The sequence below is a fragment of the Coregonus clupeaformis genome, chromosome 18 (assembly GCF_020615455.1).
Source record: "Coregonus clupeaformis isolate EN_2021a chromosome 18, ASM2061545v1, whole genome shotgun sequence".
NCBI classification, from domain to species: Eukaryota; Metazoa; Chordata; class Actinopteri; order Salmoniformes; family Salmonidae; genus Coregonus; species Coregonus clupeaformis.
The window spans coordinates 11,590,513-11,613,818 of record NC_059209.1 but is presented as its reverse complement, the minus strand read 5'-3'; the positions used below and the strand labels follow the sequence as shown (position 1 = coordinate 11,613,818).

General features: G+C 45.2%; 1 protein-coding gene across 1 annotated transcript; it reads right to left on the bottom strand.

The window, feature by feature from the left end:
- Positions 1-849: 849 nt before the first annotated feature.
- On the bottom strand, positions 850-22,878 carry LOC121587486 (caveolae-associated protein 4a-like). Its single transcript, XM_041904460.2, has 2 exons — positions 22,277-22,878; positions 850-1,674 (listed from the first exon to the last, which is right to left on the bottom strand). Exons 1-2 carry the CDS (start codon positions 22,682-22,684, stop codon positions 1,003-1,005), a joined length of 1,080 nt encoding a protein of 359 aa, XP_041760394.2. The 5' UTR covers positions 22,685-22,878; the 3' UTR covers positions 850-1,002.
- Between the last annotated feature and the right edge of the window lie 428 nt (positions 22,879-23,306).

Below are 23,306 nucleotides of genomic sequence, written 5' to 3'. Positions count from 1 at the left end.
TAATGCTTTCCTCAAATATATATTTGTATTTTCTTAACACCAGTCGCCTACACTACACAATCATACACACTACAATCTATTCATCGTCAAACCACTGAAATTATATTCACAGCACATAGCATATTTTAAATATGACAATTAACTCTCAAGCTTTGCATAACCTCTTGTAATGTTTATTTTTTTACATTTGTAATAATAAAAAATAAAAATATTGTCACATACACCATAATATGCTGAATGCCCCAACAAGTCTAAATATATGTGTCTTGACAGTGTTATGACCATATTATGACAGGTTATGACAAGTTATGTCAGCTATTATGACATGGTTATGACCGTGTCATAACGTGTTATGATGCTAGGTGTCAAGTAAAGTGTTAACCTAATTTCTAACTTGCCAGCGCTTTTTCTTGAATGGTCTTTCGTCTCAAAGAAATCAGTTAACAACCACACATCTCAGAGGAATTCGTTTTTGTGCGTCCTGAACTTTAATGCCTAAACTAACTGCAAACTGAACAAAGCAGTTCATGTGCATTAGTACCCAATGTGCCCAATACTGATGTACCTCTGTCCCAAAACCCCCCTGACCTGAATAAATCCCATTCTATCTTTCCATGAAAAGTTTCAATCTTACACCTTTCTCTGTGTTCGTGTGTGAATGTGTCCATGTACATTACAATATAAAATTATTCCAAAGTTGAAAATAATATCGGCCAGTTTCGATGAAACCCCTGAAACCCCTGAAACCCCCTGAAACACAATATTTATATATTACCAGGTCACTCACAGAACTCTTACCACTCCTCTGTAGACAGGTCAATTTCTATATCCGACACAAGTGTCTCTTCGATTTTTATACGGATTGATGAACTAAATTGTCTGTCGTCAATGTTGATTTGTCACAGACCATCTCTCTTGCATGGCACCGCAAGCTCTCTTCCTACTCCGCTTCACTTCCTGTTTCGGTGACTCGACATTGTGTCGCAGCCACATGCTGGAGATCTACTTCCTGTCATATTCGTCCTCCTTACCCTCTTTCACTGCCTCCATGGTGAACTTCCCCTCCTCCCCTATCCGGATGGCAGCTGGCTCCTCCACAGGACCCTCCCTCTTGGTTTCCGTTTCCATTACCACCTCCGTGTAGGTGACTTCTGGGGTTTTACTGACTTCTGGGCTTTTCCTTTCATTGATTGGGGTCACCGTCTCATCTACCTCCTCGGCCACCTCAGCTCCATCCTGGCCCTTGGCCACAGTTCTCTCTTTCTTCAGCTTGATGCGGAAGGACTCCTTGGTGGGGACCTTCATGGCGATGTTCTCCTTCAGCCTCTCGCTGGAGTGCTTGATGCGCTCGCCGGCCTGGTGCATCTTCTCCCGTCTCTCGGTGGGTACCATTTTCTCGCCCATGTTGTGGAACTTGGTGCCCAGGTTGTCCTTGGTCTTGGTCATGGTATCCTTGGAGAAGGTGTGCTTGATGCTTTCAATGCCCTTCATGCCTGATGCTTTCAGGCGGGCGGTTCTGGAGCCTCCTTCAGTCTTGTCCACAGTCATGTACTCCTCGTCCGAGGAGATGTCCGCGGGGACGTCATAGGTGTCTGGCTCGATCACCAACCCCTCCATACCAACTGCTCCTTTTGGGGTCTTTGTCACAGCCACCGAAGGGACCTCATGTTCCCCCTAGAGAAAGGCAAATTCACTCTGTTAAAGTACAAGAATATGGGTTGGCTTCTTAAGTTACATAGCCACTGGTTGAGTGCAGACCTGGATCAAATAGTATATATATATATATTATAATTTTTTTGGGGGGGGGTCTGTGTTTGATTTAAGTTTACCTGGTGTAATGAAACCAATGGAATAGTCCCAAAAGTGGCAACTATTTGGCATTCCAGAAAGGCTCAATCAAACGCTCAAAGTCGTTGAAAGGAAACAAATACAATTTGAAACCAGGTCTGGTTAAGTGTGCACTTTTAGGGCAATTATGGAGAAATTGCAAAAGATTTCCCTTCTCTGCCTATCAGTTATACAGGGGATATTTGGCTTTGTTATGCTTGCTTTGAGTTTGCCCTTGTAGTGGAGAAAGGTTGCAACAGTGTATGTCCCACTGGGCAATACAGTGCCTTTGGAAAGTATTCAGACCCCTTGACTTTTTCAACATTTTGTTAGGTTACAGCCTTATTCTAAAACGGGAGCTCAGAAAGAGTGTCCGCATGACGTAAAAGCCCTCTTTACCAGAGTGTATAAAAGTCAGTTAAGAATTAACAAAGGAGACTAGACGGACCTGAAGCTGCTGCTAGGTCTATATTGGTCCCTAGCCTGAAAACCAACACGCAGTTGAAGAAAACAAAGGAGCTTCTAACAGTCAATGCTACGGTTGAGAAAATGTTTTAAGTACTGTATCTAAGAAAATGAATTTAAGTACGACCATCCGGCTACTCTCTTCAAATCATCGTCAACAACACTGTTCTCATCACCCCATTGACACCGATCATCGACACGGCTGATTAGCCGTCCTCAGAAGATCACTCTTCCAGAACGGGCAGAGTGAACATCACCCTGTTAGTCCACAGACTACAGAACCAGAAAACTATCATCCAGAACACGAGGAGAAGGCCCCATCAAGCCCTTTCCATGGAGGCCTGGGTCCAACAGAGTTCCACGACCTCCAACACGTAAATACATGCATTACTTCTTACCAAACAGGCAACAGTTCGGGGCAAGTTATTAGGATTACTGTGAGCGTAGTTCCATGTGTATCCAAGTGTTCTCTCTTTCTCTCTCTCTCTTTAAATCGCCATCTGTTGTAACAAGTGTCATATTGTGTTAGTCTATGCCAAGAGTGTGCAAAGCTGTCATCAAGTCAAAGGGTGGCTATTTGAAGAATCTCAAATATAAAATATATTTTGATTTGTTTAACACTTATTTGGTTACTAAATGATTCCATATGTGTTATTTCATAGTTTTGATGTCTTCACTATTATTTGTAGAAAATAGTAAAAATAAAGAAAAACCCTTGAATGAGTTGGTGTTCTAAAACTTTTGACCGGTAGTGTAGTTAGTAAATAAATAATTCAATCAAATTGTATGGTACGGAATGATCAGTAAGACCCGGGTTTGTGCAGATTTAAAGAGTCTACGACTTTCAGAATGAGACTGATATGAGGTAAATGATTAATAAGTGACTGTTAAATGATATAAGAGATATCTAGAAATCTTTAGAGTTAATTTGGGAAACGGTAACTCGTTAACTCGGTGCCGCAAATTCCTAATGAGTTAATTGTTACATAATTAATTTGATATAGTAACAGTTAAACATAGTATGTAATTATTCAATAAATAATTTTCATCACATCAATGAAAGTCACGTCACGACATATTGGAGCCCCCGTGCGAGGAGACTAAGACAAAACTCCCTTTTCATCCAGATACTAGTAGGGAGAGATTGACTCCGGTGTTGTATATCTGACGAAAAGTCATTGTGTAGGGGATTTACTGAATGCTACGCGTTAGGACATATGGGCCAGCCAATGTAAGTATCAAGAGAAATAGAGTAGTTGGGCCAAACGTAGTAATATTTCTGTATCTCGCGTTTTAGGAGCGAGTAGACTCGGTCAGTATACATTTCTTGAGCTAGGACATATGGGCTGGCCAATTAAAGAAATTTGAGAAGATATAGTTGTTGGCCGAAGCAAAGTATTATTTCTCTGTCTATTGCGCTTCAGTAGCATGAGTAAGACCACGGCAATATTTCTTTATGTTTCCGTGTGTTCCGGTAAAACATTGCTAGCAAAGAATCGCCGAAAGGGTTAACATGAGACGTCATTAACAAACCCTTTCCCTTGTTAAAGGGGACCCTGTGTGTGCGTGGAAGTGAGATTCCCTATACAAGTGGGGTAGCTTTGCACTAGATGCTAAGTTAACGAAGGGAGAGCAGCCATTTTTGTTTTTCCCTTTGTTCCAATGGAAGTTCCGCCCCTCGGGACTCCCGTTTGACTTCAGCTTTCTGCCTTCAGCAACCTCTGGTGGTGAAGAATCGCCAGTAATTGCCACAATTAATGTGAGGGCACACTCTTAAACCACTGTATGATATCCATCCAATCTCAACTGATTGGATATAAATGTCTCATTCGATTTAACCGGGAAGGTGAATCACCTAACAAACCTTTTTCAGGGTTTGTCATTTGGACAAGATCCAAATTTATTTGTTCAAACCAATGAGACACTTTAAACTTTTCCACATTAACTTAGATACAGCGATGCTATCAGGTTAATTAAAGTTTAATTCCCAGATAGCCCATACAGGTATGATTAATCAATAACATTGATTAATCAATTAAAATTGCTTTTGCAAGTTCATTAAAAGCCAACTCCCACATTACTGATCCAGTATTGATGATTCATTGACGTATATAAACCGAATAAAATCGTTTTTGCAGCTTCCAACGACAAACCCTCAAACCCCAAAATGTTACATACGTTTAAACAACAAATAATCATCTAAATGAGCTAGCTATCAGAGGGGGTGCCATCCATTCCCCCGCTAATAAGTGAATCCTCACCCACAGAAAGATTGATCGCTGACCTCAGCAGCGATGCAAATCCAAACTATGCTGAAGGGTTGAGAATGTTAGATCACAATGCCATAAGCAAAAAACTGCAGAAATCGCGACCGACGGCCTTCAAAATAGTCCAGCAAGCACAGGCCTTGTAAAGGTTATCTCTTGTTTTGCCCTGAACTATGCCCACCAGCTGAGATGGACATTGGTCCAATACCGCTGTGCTCAGCAGAAGCACGAGCAAGAAACTGTTGAGATGAAGGGACAGGTGGAGAGAACCAGGAAGCTAATGACAAATGCCGACAAAGACAAGATACTGCTAGCCAAGGAGCTGCATTTGAGAACGGACCAATTAATAAATCTGGCAAAAACTTATGACGATGAACGAGAACAAACTATTGAACAAAAACGCCTCTCTTTAGTCAAAACTAAATATGACGAAGTCCAGAACTAGATCAATTTGACAACCTACTTAAAACCAGGGACGAGCAACTTGATACCCTGCAAGCAGTGTTGAATGACACCAGTCAAAGCAATAAGGTTCTAGTCCAAAAGCTGCAAACCACAGATGATCAGTTAAATAACACAATGTCCAAGTTGGATGAAAAATCTGTGGATCTCATTGAAGTCACTGATCAAATGAATGATGTGAAAACCCAGGTGATGATGGTGGAAAAATGTAACTAAGCAAGCAGAGGAAATCTCATTACTGAATCTCTTGCTAGAGACTCAAAACCTCTCCCTGCAAACCATGACAGATAAGTATGAGGCCGAACGGAGCAAGTGCGACAGTCACGTGTCTGAAATAAATACTCTAGATGCCCAAGTGGACTCGGCGATGGAGCAGAATTCCACCCTTAGGTACCATCTAGAGCAACTCCGAACCAGTCAAGCGCTGCAGCCAAACCCGGCCAAACAACCAAGCTCGCAACCGGAGTTTGGTACACAAAGGAGTGAAGATGACAGAAGGTTTCAGCCTTTACCTTTCTCAGGTGTCCCTCAGTCTTTTCCTCTTGACCGTTTGGCACAGAGTAATATGGCGCCTTAGCCTTTTGGCCAATTCTTACCCACAAGATGATGCAAAACATCCCTGCGCACTAGGCACGGAACGCCTTGATAAGATCATCAAGACCTTCCGCACCTTTGACCCCGCCCCAGGGAAGCCGAACGACTCTGAGATGTTCCTAGCAGACCTAGAGGACGCGTTGGATGGCTACCCGAACACTACGGATACTGACCTGCTTTACCTGTTGACGCGAATGTCGAATAGACACATGACTAGGTTAATCCGCCTACATCAACATTCCGTGCAAAACGACTACACGAAACTTGCCACAGCTTTAAAAATAGAATTCTGTGATTCTGCGACTCGCAAACACGACAGCACGCTGGCTAACACTGTCAAACAAGCGTGAAGCGAACACCCACAAGCATAATATCATAGGGTCCTTTCAGCTTACTTTGGCCTACTCACTGAAATAGGAATGGAAGAGCTACTACCATTCAAACAAATGTTTCTGTCAAACATGTATCCCACCTTCATTAACTACTTGGGCCCTACAGCCGACGTAGGTTTACCAATCTCAGAACTTAGAGTGCTTGCAAGCAAAGCTTTTGAGGCATCAAAAATGAGCTGCTCTACGAGCCCTGACGTCTCGGTTTTCAATATTGAGCAGGAGCACTCACTCCAGTTAGAGGGTGTGGAATCAAGGATAAGAGCGGTGAGTGATGACACACAAAAACGGTACCTACCACGAAACAACTAAACCAATAACCTTAGCGGTAAAACTAACTATACCGAACGTTCCCAACCAAACTGGTACCGTAACGATCCACATGGCCACCACATTCCTGCACCCAACCCACAAAAAGGGTCATGGTACAAGAGTAACAAGGGTGACAAAGGGTTCAATGAACACCGAAGCATACACCAATACTCTCGACAAGCTCTGCTAAGAGAACTACAGGAGCAAGAAAAAATTGACAAACAGGACAAAGATAAGTCGCCATGACTAGATGTAGACTCGGCGAACAACAGGTCCGCAGAAATTAACACTATTTGCGAGGACGTGAACGATCAAATTACCCCAGCACTCACTCCAAACCCTATCCAGGGCCCGCTCGATCAAGAAACAAGCCCACAGGTTTTGTTTACATACTCTGATACAGATGTGGAGATGCACAAGTTAAGCAGCGTTGCAACAGTTGATTCCTCTCCCATTTCGATAGAGGACCGACTGGGTCATGAAGGTGGGTTATCTGTCTTGGAAATCGACACTGATAACCCACAGCTCCGTTCTTCCAACCCACCCCACTTTGTTGGGGATATGACCAGAAAAAACAACTCGAACAGTTCATACCTCAAAGCAGTTTTAGAGGACTGTTTGACATGTGATGCGCTGATAGATTCAGGTTAGACTATTTCCCTCATATCTCAAACTTTACTGGATGAACTCAATAGGGCAGTGGACCCAGCAAAACGTTGTTTAAAAACGGAACGTTGTGACACTACACTTCGAGGTTTCACTCAGGCTACCTCGCTTTTAACCAAGCGCCTCCTACTAAAATTGCGCCTCCTACTAAAATTGACACAAAAGCATGTCACTTATCCACCCTGTGTACGTGATTAGCATTGACACCGAACAGACGCTGATTGGGATAGATTTAATTGACCGTTGTTGTGGAAATTCATCACTATACTTTATTAACAATCAAAGTTATTACAAAGTTTTTGTTGAATCAAGATTTACTTTATTGAATTTCAATAAAAGGAAGCTGGTCTGCAGAGTAGCCTAGCCTCCCCCGCCCTCTCTCCATCTTATATAGTGCCCTCCACACACCCTAGATGTATAATCCCTCCCTCTTCAGTTTCCCGCTCTTTTATTGCTCCGCCCACTCCCTTTGTCTATGGTGGCAGCTAAATTTGACTTTCATTCAGTTCAGAATCAATAGTAATACCATCAATCAATCCCTTATCTTGCAAAAAAAACTCTGTTCAACCCCGGCTCTCCCGGGCTTGACCTGAAGACCGATTGTTGGACATGACAGGTCCCTAAATACTTGAAACATACACAAATCCCCACACACACAGTGAAATGATCCAATTAAGTTCCTGGCCCAATAACAAAGAACTCTAACTCTATAATTGTGATTAACCCAGTTTTATCTTATAGTCCACAAAAAAATCTCCATCACCGTTTGGTACCACTGATGGATTGGAAAACCAACCAAGTCTTGTCACAAATACAGTTGAAGTCGGAACTTTACATACACTTAGGTTGGAGTCATTAGAACTAGTTTTTCAACCAATCCACAAATGTCTTGTTAACAAACTATAGTTTTGGCAAGTCGGTTAGGACATCTACTTTGTGCATGACACAAGTAATTTTTCCAACAATTGTTTACAGACAGATTATTTCACTTATAATTCACTGTATCACAATTCCAGTGGGTCAGAAGTTTACATACACTAAATTGACTGTGCCTTTAAACAGCTTGGGAAATTCCAGAATATGATGTCATGGCTTTAGAAGCTTCTGATAGGCTAATTGACATAATTTGAGTCAATTGGAGGTGAACCTGTGGATGTATTTCAAGGCCTGCCTTCAAACTCAGTGCCTCTTTGCTTGACATCATGGGAAAATCAAAAGAAATCATCAAGACCTCAGAAAAAATTGTGTAGACCTCCACAAGTCTGGTTCATCCTTGGGAGCAATTTCCAAATGCCTGAAGGTACCACGTTCATCTGTACAAATGATAGTACGCAAGTATAAACACCATGGGACCACGCAGCCGTCATACTGCTCAGGAAGGAGATGCGTTCTGTCTCCTAGAGATGAATGTACTTTGGTGCGAAAAGTGCAAATCAATCCCAGAACAACAGCTAAGGACCTTGTGAAGATGCTGGAGGAAACAGGTACAAAAGTATCTATATCCACAGTAAAATGAGTCCTATATCGACATAACCTGAAAGGCTGCTCAGCAAGGAAGAAGCCACTGCTCCAAAACCGCCATAAAAAAAGCCAGACTATGGTTTGCAACTGCACATGAGGACAAAGATCATACTTTTTGGAGAAATGTCCTCTGGTCTGATGAAACAAAAATAGAACTGTTTGGCCATAATGATCATCGTTATGTTTGGAGGAAAAAGGGGGTGGCTTGCAAGCCGAAGAACACCATCCCAACAGTGAAGCACGGGGGTGGCAGCATCATGCTGTTGGGGTGCTTTGCTGCAGGAGGGACTGGTGCACTTCACAAAATAGATGGCATGATGAGGAAGGAAAATGACGTGGATATATTGAAGCAACATCTCAAGACATCAGTCAGGAAGTTCAAGCTTGGTCGCAAATGGGTCTTCCAAATGGACAATGACCCCAAGCATACTTCCAAAGTTGTGGCAAAATGGCTTAAGGACAACAAAGTCAAGGTATTGGAGTGGCCATCACAAAGCCCTGACCTCAATCCTATAGAAAATGTGTGGGCAGAACTGAAAAAGCGTGTGCGAGCAAGGAGGCCTACAAACCTGACTCAGTTACACCAGCTCTGTCAGGAGGAATGGGCCAAAATTCACCCAACTTATTGTGGGAAGGTTGTGGAAGGCTACCTGAAATGTTTGACCCAAGTTAAACAATTTAAAGGCAATGCTACCCGAAATACTAATTGAGTGTATGTAAACTTCTGACCCACTGGGAATGTGATGAAATAAATAAAAGCTGAAATAAATCATTCTCTCTACTATTCTGAAATTTCACATTCTTAAAAGAAAGTGGTGATCCTAACTGACCTAAGACAGGGAATTTTTACTAGGACTAAATGTCAGGAATTGTGAAATGTTTTATGTATTTGGCTAAGGTGTATGTAAACTTCCGACTTCAACTGTAACTATGCCATTTCCGTTGACCCCACCGCCTTTGTCGATGAATACATGCAATTCATTATGCAACGACGAGGGTTCGGCGTCATCAACTGACATACCCCCGGTGAACTTCGTCATGAGTCCGCCGTTTGTGGAAAAGGATAGGGTGACAAGTTCAACTCTGAAATTATCCGAACATAGGGTTTTCCTGTGTGGCTTGGGTGAATCACCAACTGACACATACCGCCCTCCACTGATAGGTGGCGTGTGCCTAAACGGCACAACGATTGAGGACGCCATACTGGCAACCTGGTCGGAAAAATCTGCAATCAGTTTGGAAATGTTCAATGACATTTCGAAAGCGGCTCACTGCCACCCCCTTGTTCCGAAAACATTCAGATTCCCACTGGGAACGACTCCCCAGATGACACTCACCGCTTTAGGAGTATGTGCGCTATCACTCCACATCGGAACCAAGGAAGTATCTCACTACCTACATACAGTCTATGTGGGAGCTGCATTTTGGTAAGATTGGGTGTTAAACTCGAAACCATACACCAAGTTCTTTGGTCTTTGGCGCAGCCAGCCAAACACGCCTTTTCTTTTGACCCTGTGTGGATGGCATCTGGGTAGACTATTCCTGAAGCTTGCAACGTGATAACTGAGTCCGCCATGGTGATACTTGCAAGATCCACAGAGGTTTCTGTAAGACTGTACCTGGCGCCCGACTGAAGGCACCACTGCGTTCCTCCAACCCTCTCCGCAACTATTCGACTTGGGGCTAACTATTAATGGTAACCCGCTGTTGGAGCTACACGCTAGATCCACTTACCTCTTGGCGCAGAATCTGACTCAAGCGGATATTTCTGTTCCTCGGCACACTCAGCTGGGAACATTGATTGATGACTCCTTCCATGATTTTGAACTTGTTGTTCCCGTCATTGGGCTTCTTCCTTCCTACCTAGACCTATGTGGTGAGGGAGGGACGTTTTGTACTTGTCAGTCAAAGGCAATCCCAATAACTCCCTTATTGCCACTTGACGACACATCGACGTTCAGGATGGATGTCGATTCGGACAACGAGCTGTTGATATACTCCATCATCACGGAGGATGATACCGCATCTCCTTCTGCATGTGAGGTACACACTAATGAGGTAACAGCCAATGATTCCCCCACCTTTGACATGCCGTCACCCCCTGAGGAAGACTTGTACATGGTACATGGAAGACTGTACAACCGTATCCTGGTTTCCATGCACAGGTACTAGAGCTACTGCAGACGCACTTGTCAATGACACTGAACGACATCAGTTGCGGGAATCGTTTAACAAACACAGACAGATCTGGTCGACAGATCATTGCGGTGTTACAGATATTCATGTGGTGCGTACTCCTACGCCACCCGGAGCAGCTCCTACATTTGTGAGACAATACAAAATTCCGCTTGCAGCATACTCGGCGGTACAGGAGATGATCGACTCCCTACTAGCTAAACAGATAATCAGGGAATGTAACAGTACGTACAGCGATCCCGTGTGGCCTGTTTTGAAACCAACGGGTAAATGGCGTCTTACCATTAACTATAGACAACTAAACAAGCTGGTTCTGTTGTCTCGTTGGCCTATGACACAGCTCGACCAAGAGTTGCCAAAGGTGGCAAACGCCAAATACTTCTCCACTGTCGACGTGGCGAATGGTTTCTGGACCATGACAGTCGACCCTCGTGACCAACACAAGTTGGCTTTTTCTTTCTCGAACAAGCTCTTCACGTTCCATCATTGCCCATTCGGGTATTCGAACTCCCCCGTGGAGTTCAACATCTTCCTTCACAAGGCAATGCCAGATGCAGCCACCAGGGGAACGATAGTCTATGTGGATGATGTTCTCATGAGGAGCGAGACTTGGTCACATCACCTCAACGAGGTGGATCACGTTCTTACCCAACTAGGAACGGCTGGGGCTAAACAGGCTATCATGAAAGGACAATGGTGCAGGACCAAGGTCAACTGTATTAGACTTCTGGTGGGTGCTGAGGGCATCCTGCCACAATCTAGCAGAATCCAAGCAGTCCGCAACATCAAAACGCCTGCAAACCTTCATGAGGTACGCAGCTTCTTGTGAGTATGTAATTACTCCCGTCAGTTCATCGAAAATTATGCTGACTTGTCAATGCCTTTGACCCATCTTCTTCAGAAAGACACCCCGTTCATTTGGGATGCCACTCGCGATGAAGCTGTGACTTCCTTGGAAGACCTGCTTTGTGCGGCACCCTGCCTGGTCTACCCCAACAAAGACAAGATGTTCTTTTTGGAAGTAGGTTTCTCAGAGAACTGCCTTAGTGCTGGGTTGTACCAAAAATACGACCAAGACAGACGTGTGGTTGCTTACGTGAGCAAAACACTCAACCCTGCTCAACACAAGTACTCAGACTGTGAGAAAGTGTCTGGGCAGTCAGCACTTCACCTGTTATGTCGGCGGACAAAAGGTGATCATAGAAAACATGTCACCAGCCGGTGACTTTTCTGAAAAGCCAAAAAATCTGTGAGAACGCTGTACACAACAGCAGGATAGCGGCTTGGCTCATGACGCTGCAGAGACATGATGTGGTTGTCAAATACACAAAAGTGAAAAACCTGCCTTTGGGTGGGGCTTTGGCGGTGTATCAACGCTGCGGTGACGACGAAACCGACTTCGCACCACCCCCGTTTGACGTAGCTCCGCCGTTGCCGTCAAACCATCACTACTTTGAAGAGAACGTGTGTCTTGGCATGCCGGTGGCATTTGTGGATGGCTGTTCTTACCGTCAGCTAGACCTCTTGCAAGCTGGTGTGGGATTGGTATGGCACAACGACATTCAGTGCAAACCGCTTCAAATTCAACTAGGCAACAAGACCGGCCAGTTCGCAGAAGTAGCTGGCGTACTTATCACACTGCAAACTGCGGTAAAACACGACTTGTCAGAACTGGCAATCTGCACCGACTCAAACTATGCCAGACTCACCTTCTTATGCCACTTGCTGTTTTGGAAACAAAAGCACATGACTACTTCAAGTGGCAAAGAAGTGAAAAACAAAGAGCTCATTCTTGCCTGCGATGACCTCATAACCAAACACGACATACAGGTGTATTGGAAGAAAGTCAAGTCCAAATCACCTGGTTGTGACAAACTTGGCAACGACCATGCTGACAGCATGGCGAAATCTGGTGTAATTCACGGCACCCCTTGGGTGTTCGATGCTTGGGACGCAATGATCACTGAGGCGCCCATGGTGTCTGCGGTAATGCGTATCCTTGTAGCACCGCGGGAATCATCTTCGCACTAACATAATGTGTTGCTAACTCATTCGTTCTTGAATGGTGACCTGGTAGCAATGCAACACCAAGATGAGTCCCTCGCCACTTTGATGGCTTTCTTGTCTGATCCTGTCAATCACCTAGTGTCCGAGCTGGCTTTGAAAGGCTCAGACGACTTGCGTTCACTGTACGCAACTAAACAGCACCTCACACTTGTAGATTACCTACTGGTTTATGTTTCAGAAACCGATGTCACACAAAGTTGGGTAGTTCCTAAAACACAGAGGGGATAATGACAGCTCATGCCCACGACGAGCCATGTGGGGGACATAGGGGGGGGGTCAAGGCTACATGTGAAACATTGCGACAGCTGGCCCACTGGCCTCACATGGAACAAGACGTGGCACAATACGTGAGGGGGTGTCTAGTTTGCTGCCAGTTTCAACCCTCCAAGCCACTTTACAGAGCACCCTTGCAGCGCGTGTCTTACCCTTGGAGCTCGATCCAGATCAACTGGGTCGGCCCAGTTGCCAGGTCGGCAAGAGGCAACAAGTATCTCCTCACAGTGACTTGCGCATTCACCAAGTGGGTGGAGTGCCTGCCTGCACCCAATGACACAGCGGAAACCACGGCCGTTCTTTTGCTCAACCACATTTTCAGTCGTTTCGGCCTGCCAGGAGAAACCATGGACAGCGACAGAGGAACCAATTTTTCGGCTGCTGTAATGACCGAACTGTGGCGGCTCCTGGGAGTCAAAGCTAAACTCCACATCGTGTACCACCCTAGGCGCTCCGGTAGGGTAGAAAGGAGCAACCAGACAATCGTCAAAATCCTGAGGAAATATGTGGCAGCCAACCACAAAGATTGGGACCTCAAACTCCCACTGGTACTGATGGCGATCAGAGCCACACGCAACAGGTCTACGGGAATATCACCATTCGAGATGATGACGGGCCGGCAAATGATGGTTCCACTGCATCTCCTGTACCAACCGGGAGATGTTGCCGCAGCCACCGCCTACACAGCTCATGAATACGTGATGGACTTGTGAGCCCACCTCCAGACTACCTTTGCGTACGCTCAATGAAAGTTGGAAAGAAGTGCAGAAGGTGACAAGACACACTAAGACAAAAAGGCTTCACACGAGGTGTTCGAGGTTGGGGATAAGGTGTGGTACTACATATACACCAAACCCGTTGGCGTCGCGACAAAGTTCCTGCCCCACTGGACGGGGCCACACGAGATTGTGGTAAAATTGTCACCTGTGGCTTATCAAATCAGAATCAGCAAAGGTCGACAAAACACCACGTTCAGGTGTGTCCACAGGAACCAAATTAAGTTGTACACTCCCCCCATGGGAATAGAAGGGGTGCAAGCCAGCACCGAATAGATAGAAACCTAGCAAATCAGAGGTACTAAGAAAATTCTTAAGTATCCTCAGCTGATCCCTTCCAGGAAATCAGTACGTTGCACCTAACATATTTTCTTCTCTTCCCAGCTACAAGATATACGTTTCGTTGACATTGTTGATATTGTACTGTTTGAAATAAGAAAATCAGCTACATTTGTTGCAAAAATATATATAACTGAAATAATCAAGCAATATCTCTAATTATGCGTTTTTGTAGGAAGGAGTTCCTTTGGCTGGTCCTGACACTGCGCCCTGGTCAAAACCAGGGAATCGTTCTCCGTGATGATCCAGGACTCCTTATAACCAACTGCAGAGTACACACACAGAGGGTGTACGTCCGCCTAGATGCAGAGAACGTGTACCGCCAACACATTCCACCTGCGGCACATTTGAGTTGGGCCGGGGCTGACTGGACCACCCAGGCAGTTATGCACGCCCAGCTAGACACTGCCCATATGTTGGCTCAACTCCAAAAGTTCACAGTCACCAGTCAGAATTAGCAGAGCCCAGGCAAGAAAAATGATTTGTCAGGGCTTTACTCTCAATAGGTGCAGGCGTAGGGTCACTATTTGCTCTAGGCACCACTGCTGTCAACGCAGTCAGTCTAGCCACAGTCAAAATAAATGTTGGGGAGATTACTGAAGAGATGCCACTTATCCATCAACAGATTAAATCACAGGCACTCAGGTTGCAACATATGGGAAAGTCTCTCCAGGACACTATTCTGGTGGTAAACACACAAGCTACTCTCCTGAACAAAACCCTCCTGTTGGTAGGAAAGCTAGTAGAGTTCATGAACCATGATTATGTGTCACGCCCTGGCTCTGGGGACTCTAGTATGTTGAGCCAGGGTGTGAGTTTTCATGTGTGTTGGTTCTAGTTGTTGTATATCTATGTTGGCCAGGGTGGCTCCCAATCAGAGACGGCTGTAGCTCGTTGTCTCTGATTGGGAGTCATACTTAGGTAGCCGTTAGGCATTCATTCATTGTGGTTTCTTGTTCCGTGTTGGTTTGTGTATGTAACCAGGGACGTCACGTTTTCGTTTTTGATCGTGTGATCATTATCTAAATAAATATGTTCGCATTCAACGCTGCGCCTTGGTCCTCCTCTCTTAACGACGATCGTGACAGAAGAAACCACCAAGACTGGACCAAGCAGCGTGTCCAGGAGCCATCGCCAGGGAGATCTCTAGCAGATCTCCTTCGCCTCCTCGACTGGGTCAAGCCGGGTGAGGAAGAGAAGGGCTTGACATGGAAGCAGAAGGGCGAAAGGCTGGCGAGGGACATGGAGACCTGGTCCACGGGTAGGAGAGACTCCCAGAACATTTTTAGGGGGGGCTAACGCCGTGGACGACGGGCCAGCAGGAGACCGCGGCAGAGCGGCCCAGCGGGTTGGCAGAGGAGGCCGCCAGGTTACGGGGGCCACTGGTCGAAGAGGGGATGGAAGGTGTAGAGGCACGGCGAGAGGTACTGGGGTGTGTTACCAGTCCGGTCCGGCCCATTCCAGATCCCTGCGTAGGACCAGTGGTGTGTGTCCCCAGTACGGTCCGGCCTGTTCCTGCTCCCCGCACCAGGCCAATGGTGCGCGTCGTCAGCCCGGCTCGGCCCGTTCCTGCTCCCCGCACCAAGTCAGTGGTGCGCTTCGTCAGCCCGGCTCGGCCCGTTCCTGCTCCCCGCACCAAGTCAGTGGTGCGCTCGTCAGCCCGGCTCGGCCCGTTCCTGCTCCCCGCACCAAACCAGTGGTGCGCTTCGTCAGCCCGGCTCGGCCCGTTCCTGCTCTCCGCACCAAGTCAGTGGTGCGCTTCGTCAGCCCGGCTCGGCCCGTTTCTGCTCCCCGCACCAAGTCAGTGGTGCGTTTCGTCAGCCCGGTTCGGCCCGCTCCTGCTCCCCGCACCAAGTCAGGGGTGCGTTTCGTCAGCCCGGCTCGGGCCGTTCCTGCTCCCCACACCAAGCCAGTGGTGTGCGTCGTCAGTCCGGCACAGCCCGTGCCTGTTCCACTGGTGCCTGGTTCAGCACGGGTCAGCTGCTTCACGCCGGAGCTAGAGCAATCCGCTCCACCAGTGTGCAGTCCAGCTCTGGTCAGCAGGGCCAGACCGGACCAGGGGTACCTTGGGGGGTTAGAGAGCGAGTGGGGATCATGCCCGGAGCCGGATCCACCGCCAAGGCGGAGTGCCCACCCGGTCCCTCCCCTGTGGTATTTGGTTGGCGCGGTCGGAGTCCGCGCCTTTAGGGGGGGTACTGTCACGCCCTGGCTCTAGGGACTCTAGTATGTTGAGCCAGGGTGTGAGTTTTCATGTGTGTTGGTTCTAGTTGTTGTATATCTATGTTGGCCAGGGTGGCTCCCAATCAGAGACGGCTGTAGCTCGTTGTCTCTGATTGGGAGTCATACTTAGGTAGCCGTTAGGCATTCATTCATTGTGGTTTCTTGTTCCGTGTTGGTTTGTGTATGTAACCAGGGACGTCACGTTTTCGTTTTTTGTTCGTGTGATCATTATCTAAATAAATATGTTCGCATTCAACGCTGCGCCTTGGTCCTCCTCTCTTAACGACGATCGTGACATTATGCCCATGTCTAATTGGTTTGATTATTGTTGGAGGATTTTCTCCGTGAAGTTAGCTCTTCTATGGAACATTTGTCCATGAATAAAATCCCCTCATATCTAGTGCCCCTCTCAATGGTGCACAAGATATTGACCTCAGCTACCACAACCACGATAAAACCATTACAGTCACATTTGCCCTATAGTCTGGGGTCGGCAATTCCAATACATGTTGATGTTAATCATAATGAAGTGGGATTTTTACTGACGCTACCGGTTGTTGAATTGGAGAATATCTATAGATTGAAAACGGTTTTAAACGTAGGGTTTTGGCGTGACTGCACCAATGTGGAAATCGCCACACCCCCGATCGTAGCTTATCAAAAACACAATCCAGATTTCAATCTTACCACTAACCAGTTAATGTGTACTCTAACCAAAGAGGTCCACTACCTTAGTCCTAGCAAACCATTCATCAGGGATTACACAGAGCGCCTTTGTGGACTTAAGCCAATCGCCAGCTAAGAACGCTGTAGAGCCAAACTAACAGCAAGGGATGGGGTCACCACAACACAGGTGGAGGTGGTAGGGAATCGATGGCTGGTTAACACCCCATTCACGTCCACCACTATGACTTACAAACGTCATGACTCAACCACCCAACTGAACCTCCCCAACCAGACTGTTTTTGTTAAGGTACCAGAGGGGGTGATTATCCACATAGAAGACCTAGCCCTATACCAACTTCCCGACGACAGGATAGACACTGATATTGAAATGCCTGATGCTTTTGCTAAACGTTCCCTTGCGTTACCACAGACCATTCAAAACCAAGTTCAGTATGAGGGATCAATGACTGTTGCTCTTAGCATACTGGATGAGGCGCTCTTAGTTGACCCAACGGACTACAAGCCAAAACATTGGTCTGTCATCCGCTCTTGGACGGTGCCGGACAGTATTCTGAGTGTTACCATGATCCTTGGTCTTATTGCCCTTGGCGTGTGCACCTACTATGTACACAGGCGCACACGCGCAATGGAAGATCTAATGAGGTCTTATGCGAGGATCACTGGTGGAATGGAAGCAATCCCGATTTTTGGAAAATTGGCAATAGATCCTGAAACGCCATCAGGTGGTCCATCCACAGCATCCCCAGCGTCTTCTCCAGAGTCTGCTAGGTCAGCCCTGTAGTGTCCCCAATGCAAGCTTTGTCCTTCATGGTGTCATTTTAGAGAGTGCCTTAACTACCCACCTTCAAGTAGGATCGCTCAGAAAGAGTGTCCTCATGACGTAAACGCCCACTTTACCAGAGTGTATAAAGATTGAGTTAAGAATTAACAAAGGAGATGGACCTGAAGCTGCAGCTAGGTCTATATTGGTCCCAACCCTGAAAACCAACATGCGGTTGAAGTAGACAAAGGAGCCTCTAACAGTCAATGCTACGGTTGAGAAAATGTTCTAAGTACTGTATTTAAGAAAGTGAATTTAAATAGGACCATCCAGCTACTCTCTTCAAATCATCGTCAACAACACTGTTCTCATCACCCCATCGACACAGATCATCGACTCGGCTGATTAGACGTCCTCAGAAGATCACTCTTCCAGAACGGGCGGCAGTTCGGGGCAAGGTATTAGGATTACTGTGAGCGTAATTCCATGTATATCCAAGTGTTCTCTCTCTCTCTCTCTCTCTCTCTCTCTCTCTCTCTCTCTCTCTCTCTCTCTCTCTCTCTCTCTCTCTCTCTCTCTCTCTCTCTCTCTCTCTCTCTAACTCTGCATCTTTTGTAACAAGTGTCATATTGTGTTAGTCCGCAAGGGACCCGTTTTCATTGTATTAAGTTTCTAATCCCTACCTATACCGTGTACGTGTTTGTATCTTGTGTTATCATTTTAATTAGTTAGTAAATCAATATTTAAATAAATTTGTGTGGTACGGAATGATCAGTAATACCCTGGTTTGTGCAGATTTAAAGAGTCTACGACTTTCAGAATGAGACTGATATGTGGTAAATGATTAAAAAGTGACTGTTAAATGATATAAGAGATATCTAGATATCTTTAGAGTTAATTCGGGAAACGGTAACTCGTTAAACAACTTTAGCAATGGTGCCACAAATTCCTAATGAGTTAATTGTTACATGATTAACTTGATATAGTAACAATTAAACATAGTAGGTAATTATTCAATAAATATTAGTCATCACATCAATGAAAGTCACGTCACGACAGGGGTATTGTGTGTAGATTGCTGTGAATTTTTATTTATTTAATCAATTTTAGAATAAGGCTGTAACGTAACAAAATGTGGAAAAAGTCAAGGGGTCTGAATACTTTCCGAAGGCACTGTATATTACATGCCAGGAACCACTCAATATCTTGGGCCTATTTTTCTACAGGGATCACAGAGGTTGGTGGGAAGATCTGTTTCTCAAAAATAGCTTAAACCACATCGTATCATTGCAGTCCGCAACATATGGACATTTATGAATGGCTGTTCTCAGCAAATAACTCAGACAATTTAGCCCACAACATGAGGTATGAGAAGCATGAGAAATGATAAACCCAAGAATAGCATAAAAAGATGTGCCATTAACAAACAATTCCAACAACACTTTTATTGTTAAAACTGAACACTTAGCTTACACTGGTAGCACTATTTAATACTAGGCCTAATTGCTGAATTTCCCTCTCTATCATTAATTCCTAAAACGCTGTAGTGCCCCCCATTCCGATGACTAGGCCACCTGCTGGATTCTGCAGGTGACTTTGAATCTGAGACCTAATTAATTCTAATAAAGATTCAACCACCAGCAACAATCACACTCATTAATCAAGAGGGTGAGTCGTCTGAACATGCGAAGTCTCTGTGAATGACACAATAATTGCACCACCAAATCAAATCAAATGTTATTGGTCACATACACATATTTAGCAGATTTTATTGCGGGTGTAGCGAGATGCTTGTGTTCCTAGCTCCAACAGTGCAGTAGTATCTAACAATTCACAACAATACACAAATCTAAAAGTAAAAGAATGGATTTAAGAAATATATAAATATTAGTGGCATTGACTAAAATACAGTAGAATACAGTATATACATATGAAATGAGTAAAACAGTATGTAAACATTATTAAAGTGACTAGTGTTCCATTTAAAGTGACCAGTGATTCCATGTCTATGTACACAGGGCAGCAGCCTCTAAGGTGCAGGCTTGAGTAACCGGGTGGTAGCCGGCTAGGGATGGCTATTTAATAGTCTGTTGTCCTTGAGATAGAAGCTGTTTTTTAGTCTCTCGGTCCCAGCTTTGATGCAATTGTACTGACCGCGCCTTCTGGATGATAGCGGGGTGAACAGGCCATGGCTCGGGTGGTTGATGTCCTTGATGATCTTTTTGGTCTTCTTGTGACATCGGGTGCTGTAGGTGTCCTGGAGGGCAGGCAGCGTGCCCCCGGTAATGCGTTGGGCAGACCGCACCACCCTCTGGAGAGCCCTGAGGTTGCGGGCGGTGCAGTTACCATACCAAGCGGTGATACAGCCCGACAGGATGCTCTCAATTGTACATCTGTAAAAGTTTGTGAGGATCTTATGGGCCAAGCCACATTTCTTCAGCCTCCTGAGGTTGAAGAGGAGCTGTTGCGCCTTCTTCACCACACTGGCTGTGTGGGTGGACCATTTCAGATTGTCAGTGATGCGTACGCCGAAGAACTTGAAGCTTTTCAGCTTCTCCACTGCGGTCCCGTCGATGTGATTAGGGGTGTGCTCTCTCTGTTGTCTCCTGAAGTCCACGATCAGCTCCTTCGTTTTGTTTGACGTTGAGGGAAAGGTTATTTTCCTGGCACCACTCCACCACCAGGGAATTTGGGCCAGCATACCTGATGTTGCTCGGCAATTAATAATACATTATTTGCTGACCGACATGGCAACCACCCATAGGATGACCGTCATTGGTCACAACCACATTGGGCTTGTGCTTCCATCAACTGATGGTGTGCATGCAATGGTCCTCGAGTCATGTTGAACTCTGACCTTATTGGTGTTTCTATTGTAATTTTTACATAACAGTGCATGAAAGGCTCAGGCTCATGGTACAGAGTAAGAGACTGTACAATAAGTTCAAAATTCTCTCTGTCAACCGTACGGTAGCTGACCAATCAGTGTATGTCTAAGATTGATGATGTTTAGAAAGTCCTATAATGTCTAAACCCCAAAACAAGTGATAACGACAATTTGACCCTTAGACCATTTCCTCTACTAATTTGTGAAACTTTTATTCAGTCTTTATTTTTACATTTCTGTCTTGATGTTGTTTGACATAAACATGTTCTATATTATGGAACTAATACTACTGATTCAATCACTTGCAGAAATACAAGGTTGGATGAGGTGTTTGTTTATTCTAGCTTCAACCCATTCTATTCTAGCCCAACGTCTATCTTCAAAACAATGCCACCCCTAATTGTGAAACTACAGCCATTTATCTGTCCTATTACTGATCGGCCCATGCTAAGCTGTTGTATCCCATTTTTCAGCCTTGCCAATGGCAATGACTGTCTCTATAACAAACAGTGCTTGCTTCCTAACTAAAGTTACATGACCATTGCAGCCATCGCTGCGTCAGAGCCGAAAGCACTATATTAGGAGATCTATGCCCTGCTAGGCACGCCCTCAGAATAACCAACAGCAAATCAGTCATTTGGAAATCCTACGCTCAGACTTGCCCCTTCAGGCAAGAGGGAGATTCAGCTCCTCCTAGGGATCATCATAGAGCAAAGATGAGATTCACTACACACTTACTGTAAAGTGTAGTATCACTATCATCTTTGGAAGCCATGTTTTAATATAGACTACAGAGACTGACAGGCATTTGTACTAATGGCCATTCGCAATTACCCACAAATCTTTCTGTAAAAAGCTAGCCCCTAGGCCTTTAAAGTTCAGTCATATATAATGATACGCCATTAAAGCTATGTTTTTTCAAATGCCATGACATATCTGAGAAGCTAAAGGCCCCATGTCACATTTCAAGGATGAAATAATAGCCCTCTAAAACCATACTGTGTAATCGAGGCCACTCCATTAATGTCAATTACAATATAATAAAATCATTTGACGGCGGATGACAGATGCCGTAAAAAAACAATCGGCTTTCCAACATTGATCGCCTTAAATGGTGCCCATCTCTCACTGCATCTAACTTGTAATAACAGAGACAGTGCTCTAATTTCTGTCACAGTTTTGAAATTGCTCTAATAGGGCAGACTCTGAGTGGTACAAAATCTCTACCAAAGAAGATGTGAACCCTCTCTATTTCGCCTTAACTGTATCTAATATCCAGCTTCTTAAAACTGACCTAGGACAATACATATTCGCTGACCTGTACCACTGGCCAATGAATGGACTTGCTCAGATGATAATTTGCTGATGTATCATTGATATTTGGGATGCTAGCATTTCAACTGTGACTTCCTTTTCCTTTATACACACATAGTATCAATTGTTTATAGAGCATCATGGAGTTGTTTAAGACGACTGAGCATATTTTTGTTGCAACTTCTATCACACCCAGTGCATTATTTTGCTAACCAGTTCACGACCAAGTGCAACCCATTGGTGAACACGGATACCTGATAAATGACAACACAGAACTTGTTGCGAGTCAGCAGCTCCTCCTGCGTGTTCTCCACCTTCTTGACACGCACGTTCTGCTTTTCCACACGCGTGCGCACCTCCTTGACATTGGAGCTGACCTTGAGCATCTTCTGGAGTAGCTTCTGTACGGTGCCACTGGTGGTGGTGTGGTCCTTGGCCAGCTTCAGGACGTCGCCCTGGATGGTCCTGATGTTGGTCTCCAGCTCAAGCTGCATCTCTTCCATGCGCTGCTGGCCAGACTGCACGTTGTCAATGATGCCTGCCACGCGCTCCAGCAGCAACAGGATGGTCAGGGAGCTGACGGTGTTGCCTGCATCGTCCTCCACCCCCAGCACCTCCAGCTTGTCCTGCACGCCTGCCATGTAGTACTTTGACTGATCCATGGAAGTGTATTTTGAAATACGAAAGGGAAATTTGGTTGTTGGGTGAAGAAACCAACCAAAGAACGCTGATGCGCAACTTTGATGCAAGTGCAGAGAACTTGAGGATCTCGGGTTAGATTTGGGTTGATTTGAAGAGCTGCAGGACTATGGAGTTACCACCAGCTAAGAGACCACAGTGACCCAACTCAGGTCTGGTGCAGAAGAGAAAGCAGACTCCACCTACCAGCCTGGTCTCATAGACTAGACGTAACATAGTACATTTAAATCTGAGACACTCAAATTAGTATGATATGTTACGTTTTGGTATGGTTACATAAGAAAAGGTTACTTAAGGGAAAAACTAAACATCTAGCGAATGTTCGAATGTCATCACAGACAACTTTAGCATTTTAGCTAATTAGCAACTTTGCAACTACTTACTACTTTTTAGCTACTTTGCAGCTACTTAGCATGTTAGTTAACCCTTCCCCTAACCCTAACCTTAACCTTTTAACCTAACCTTAACCCTAACCTTAAACCCTAACCTTAACACCTAACCCTAACTCCTAGCCTAGCTAATGTTAGCCACCTAGCTAACGTTAGCGTTAGCCATCTAGCTAACGTTAGCCACAACAAATTGGAA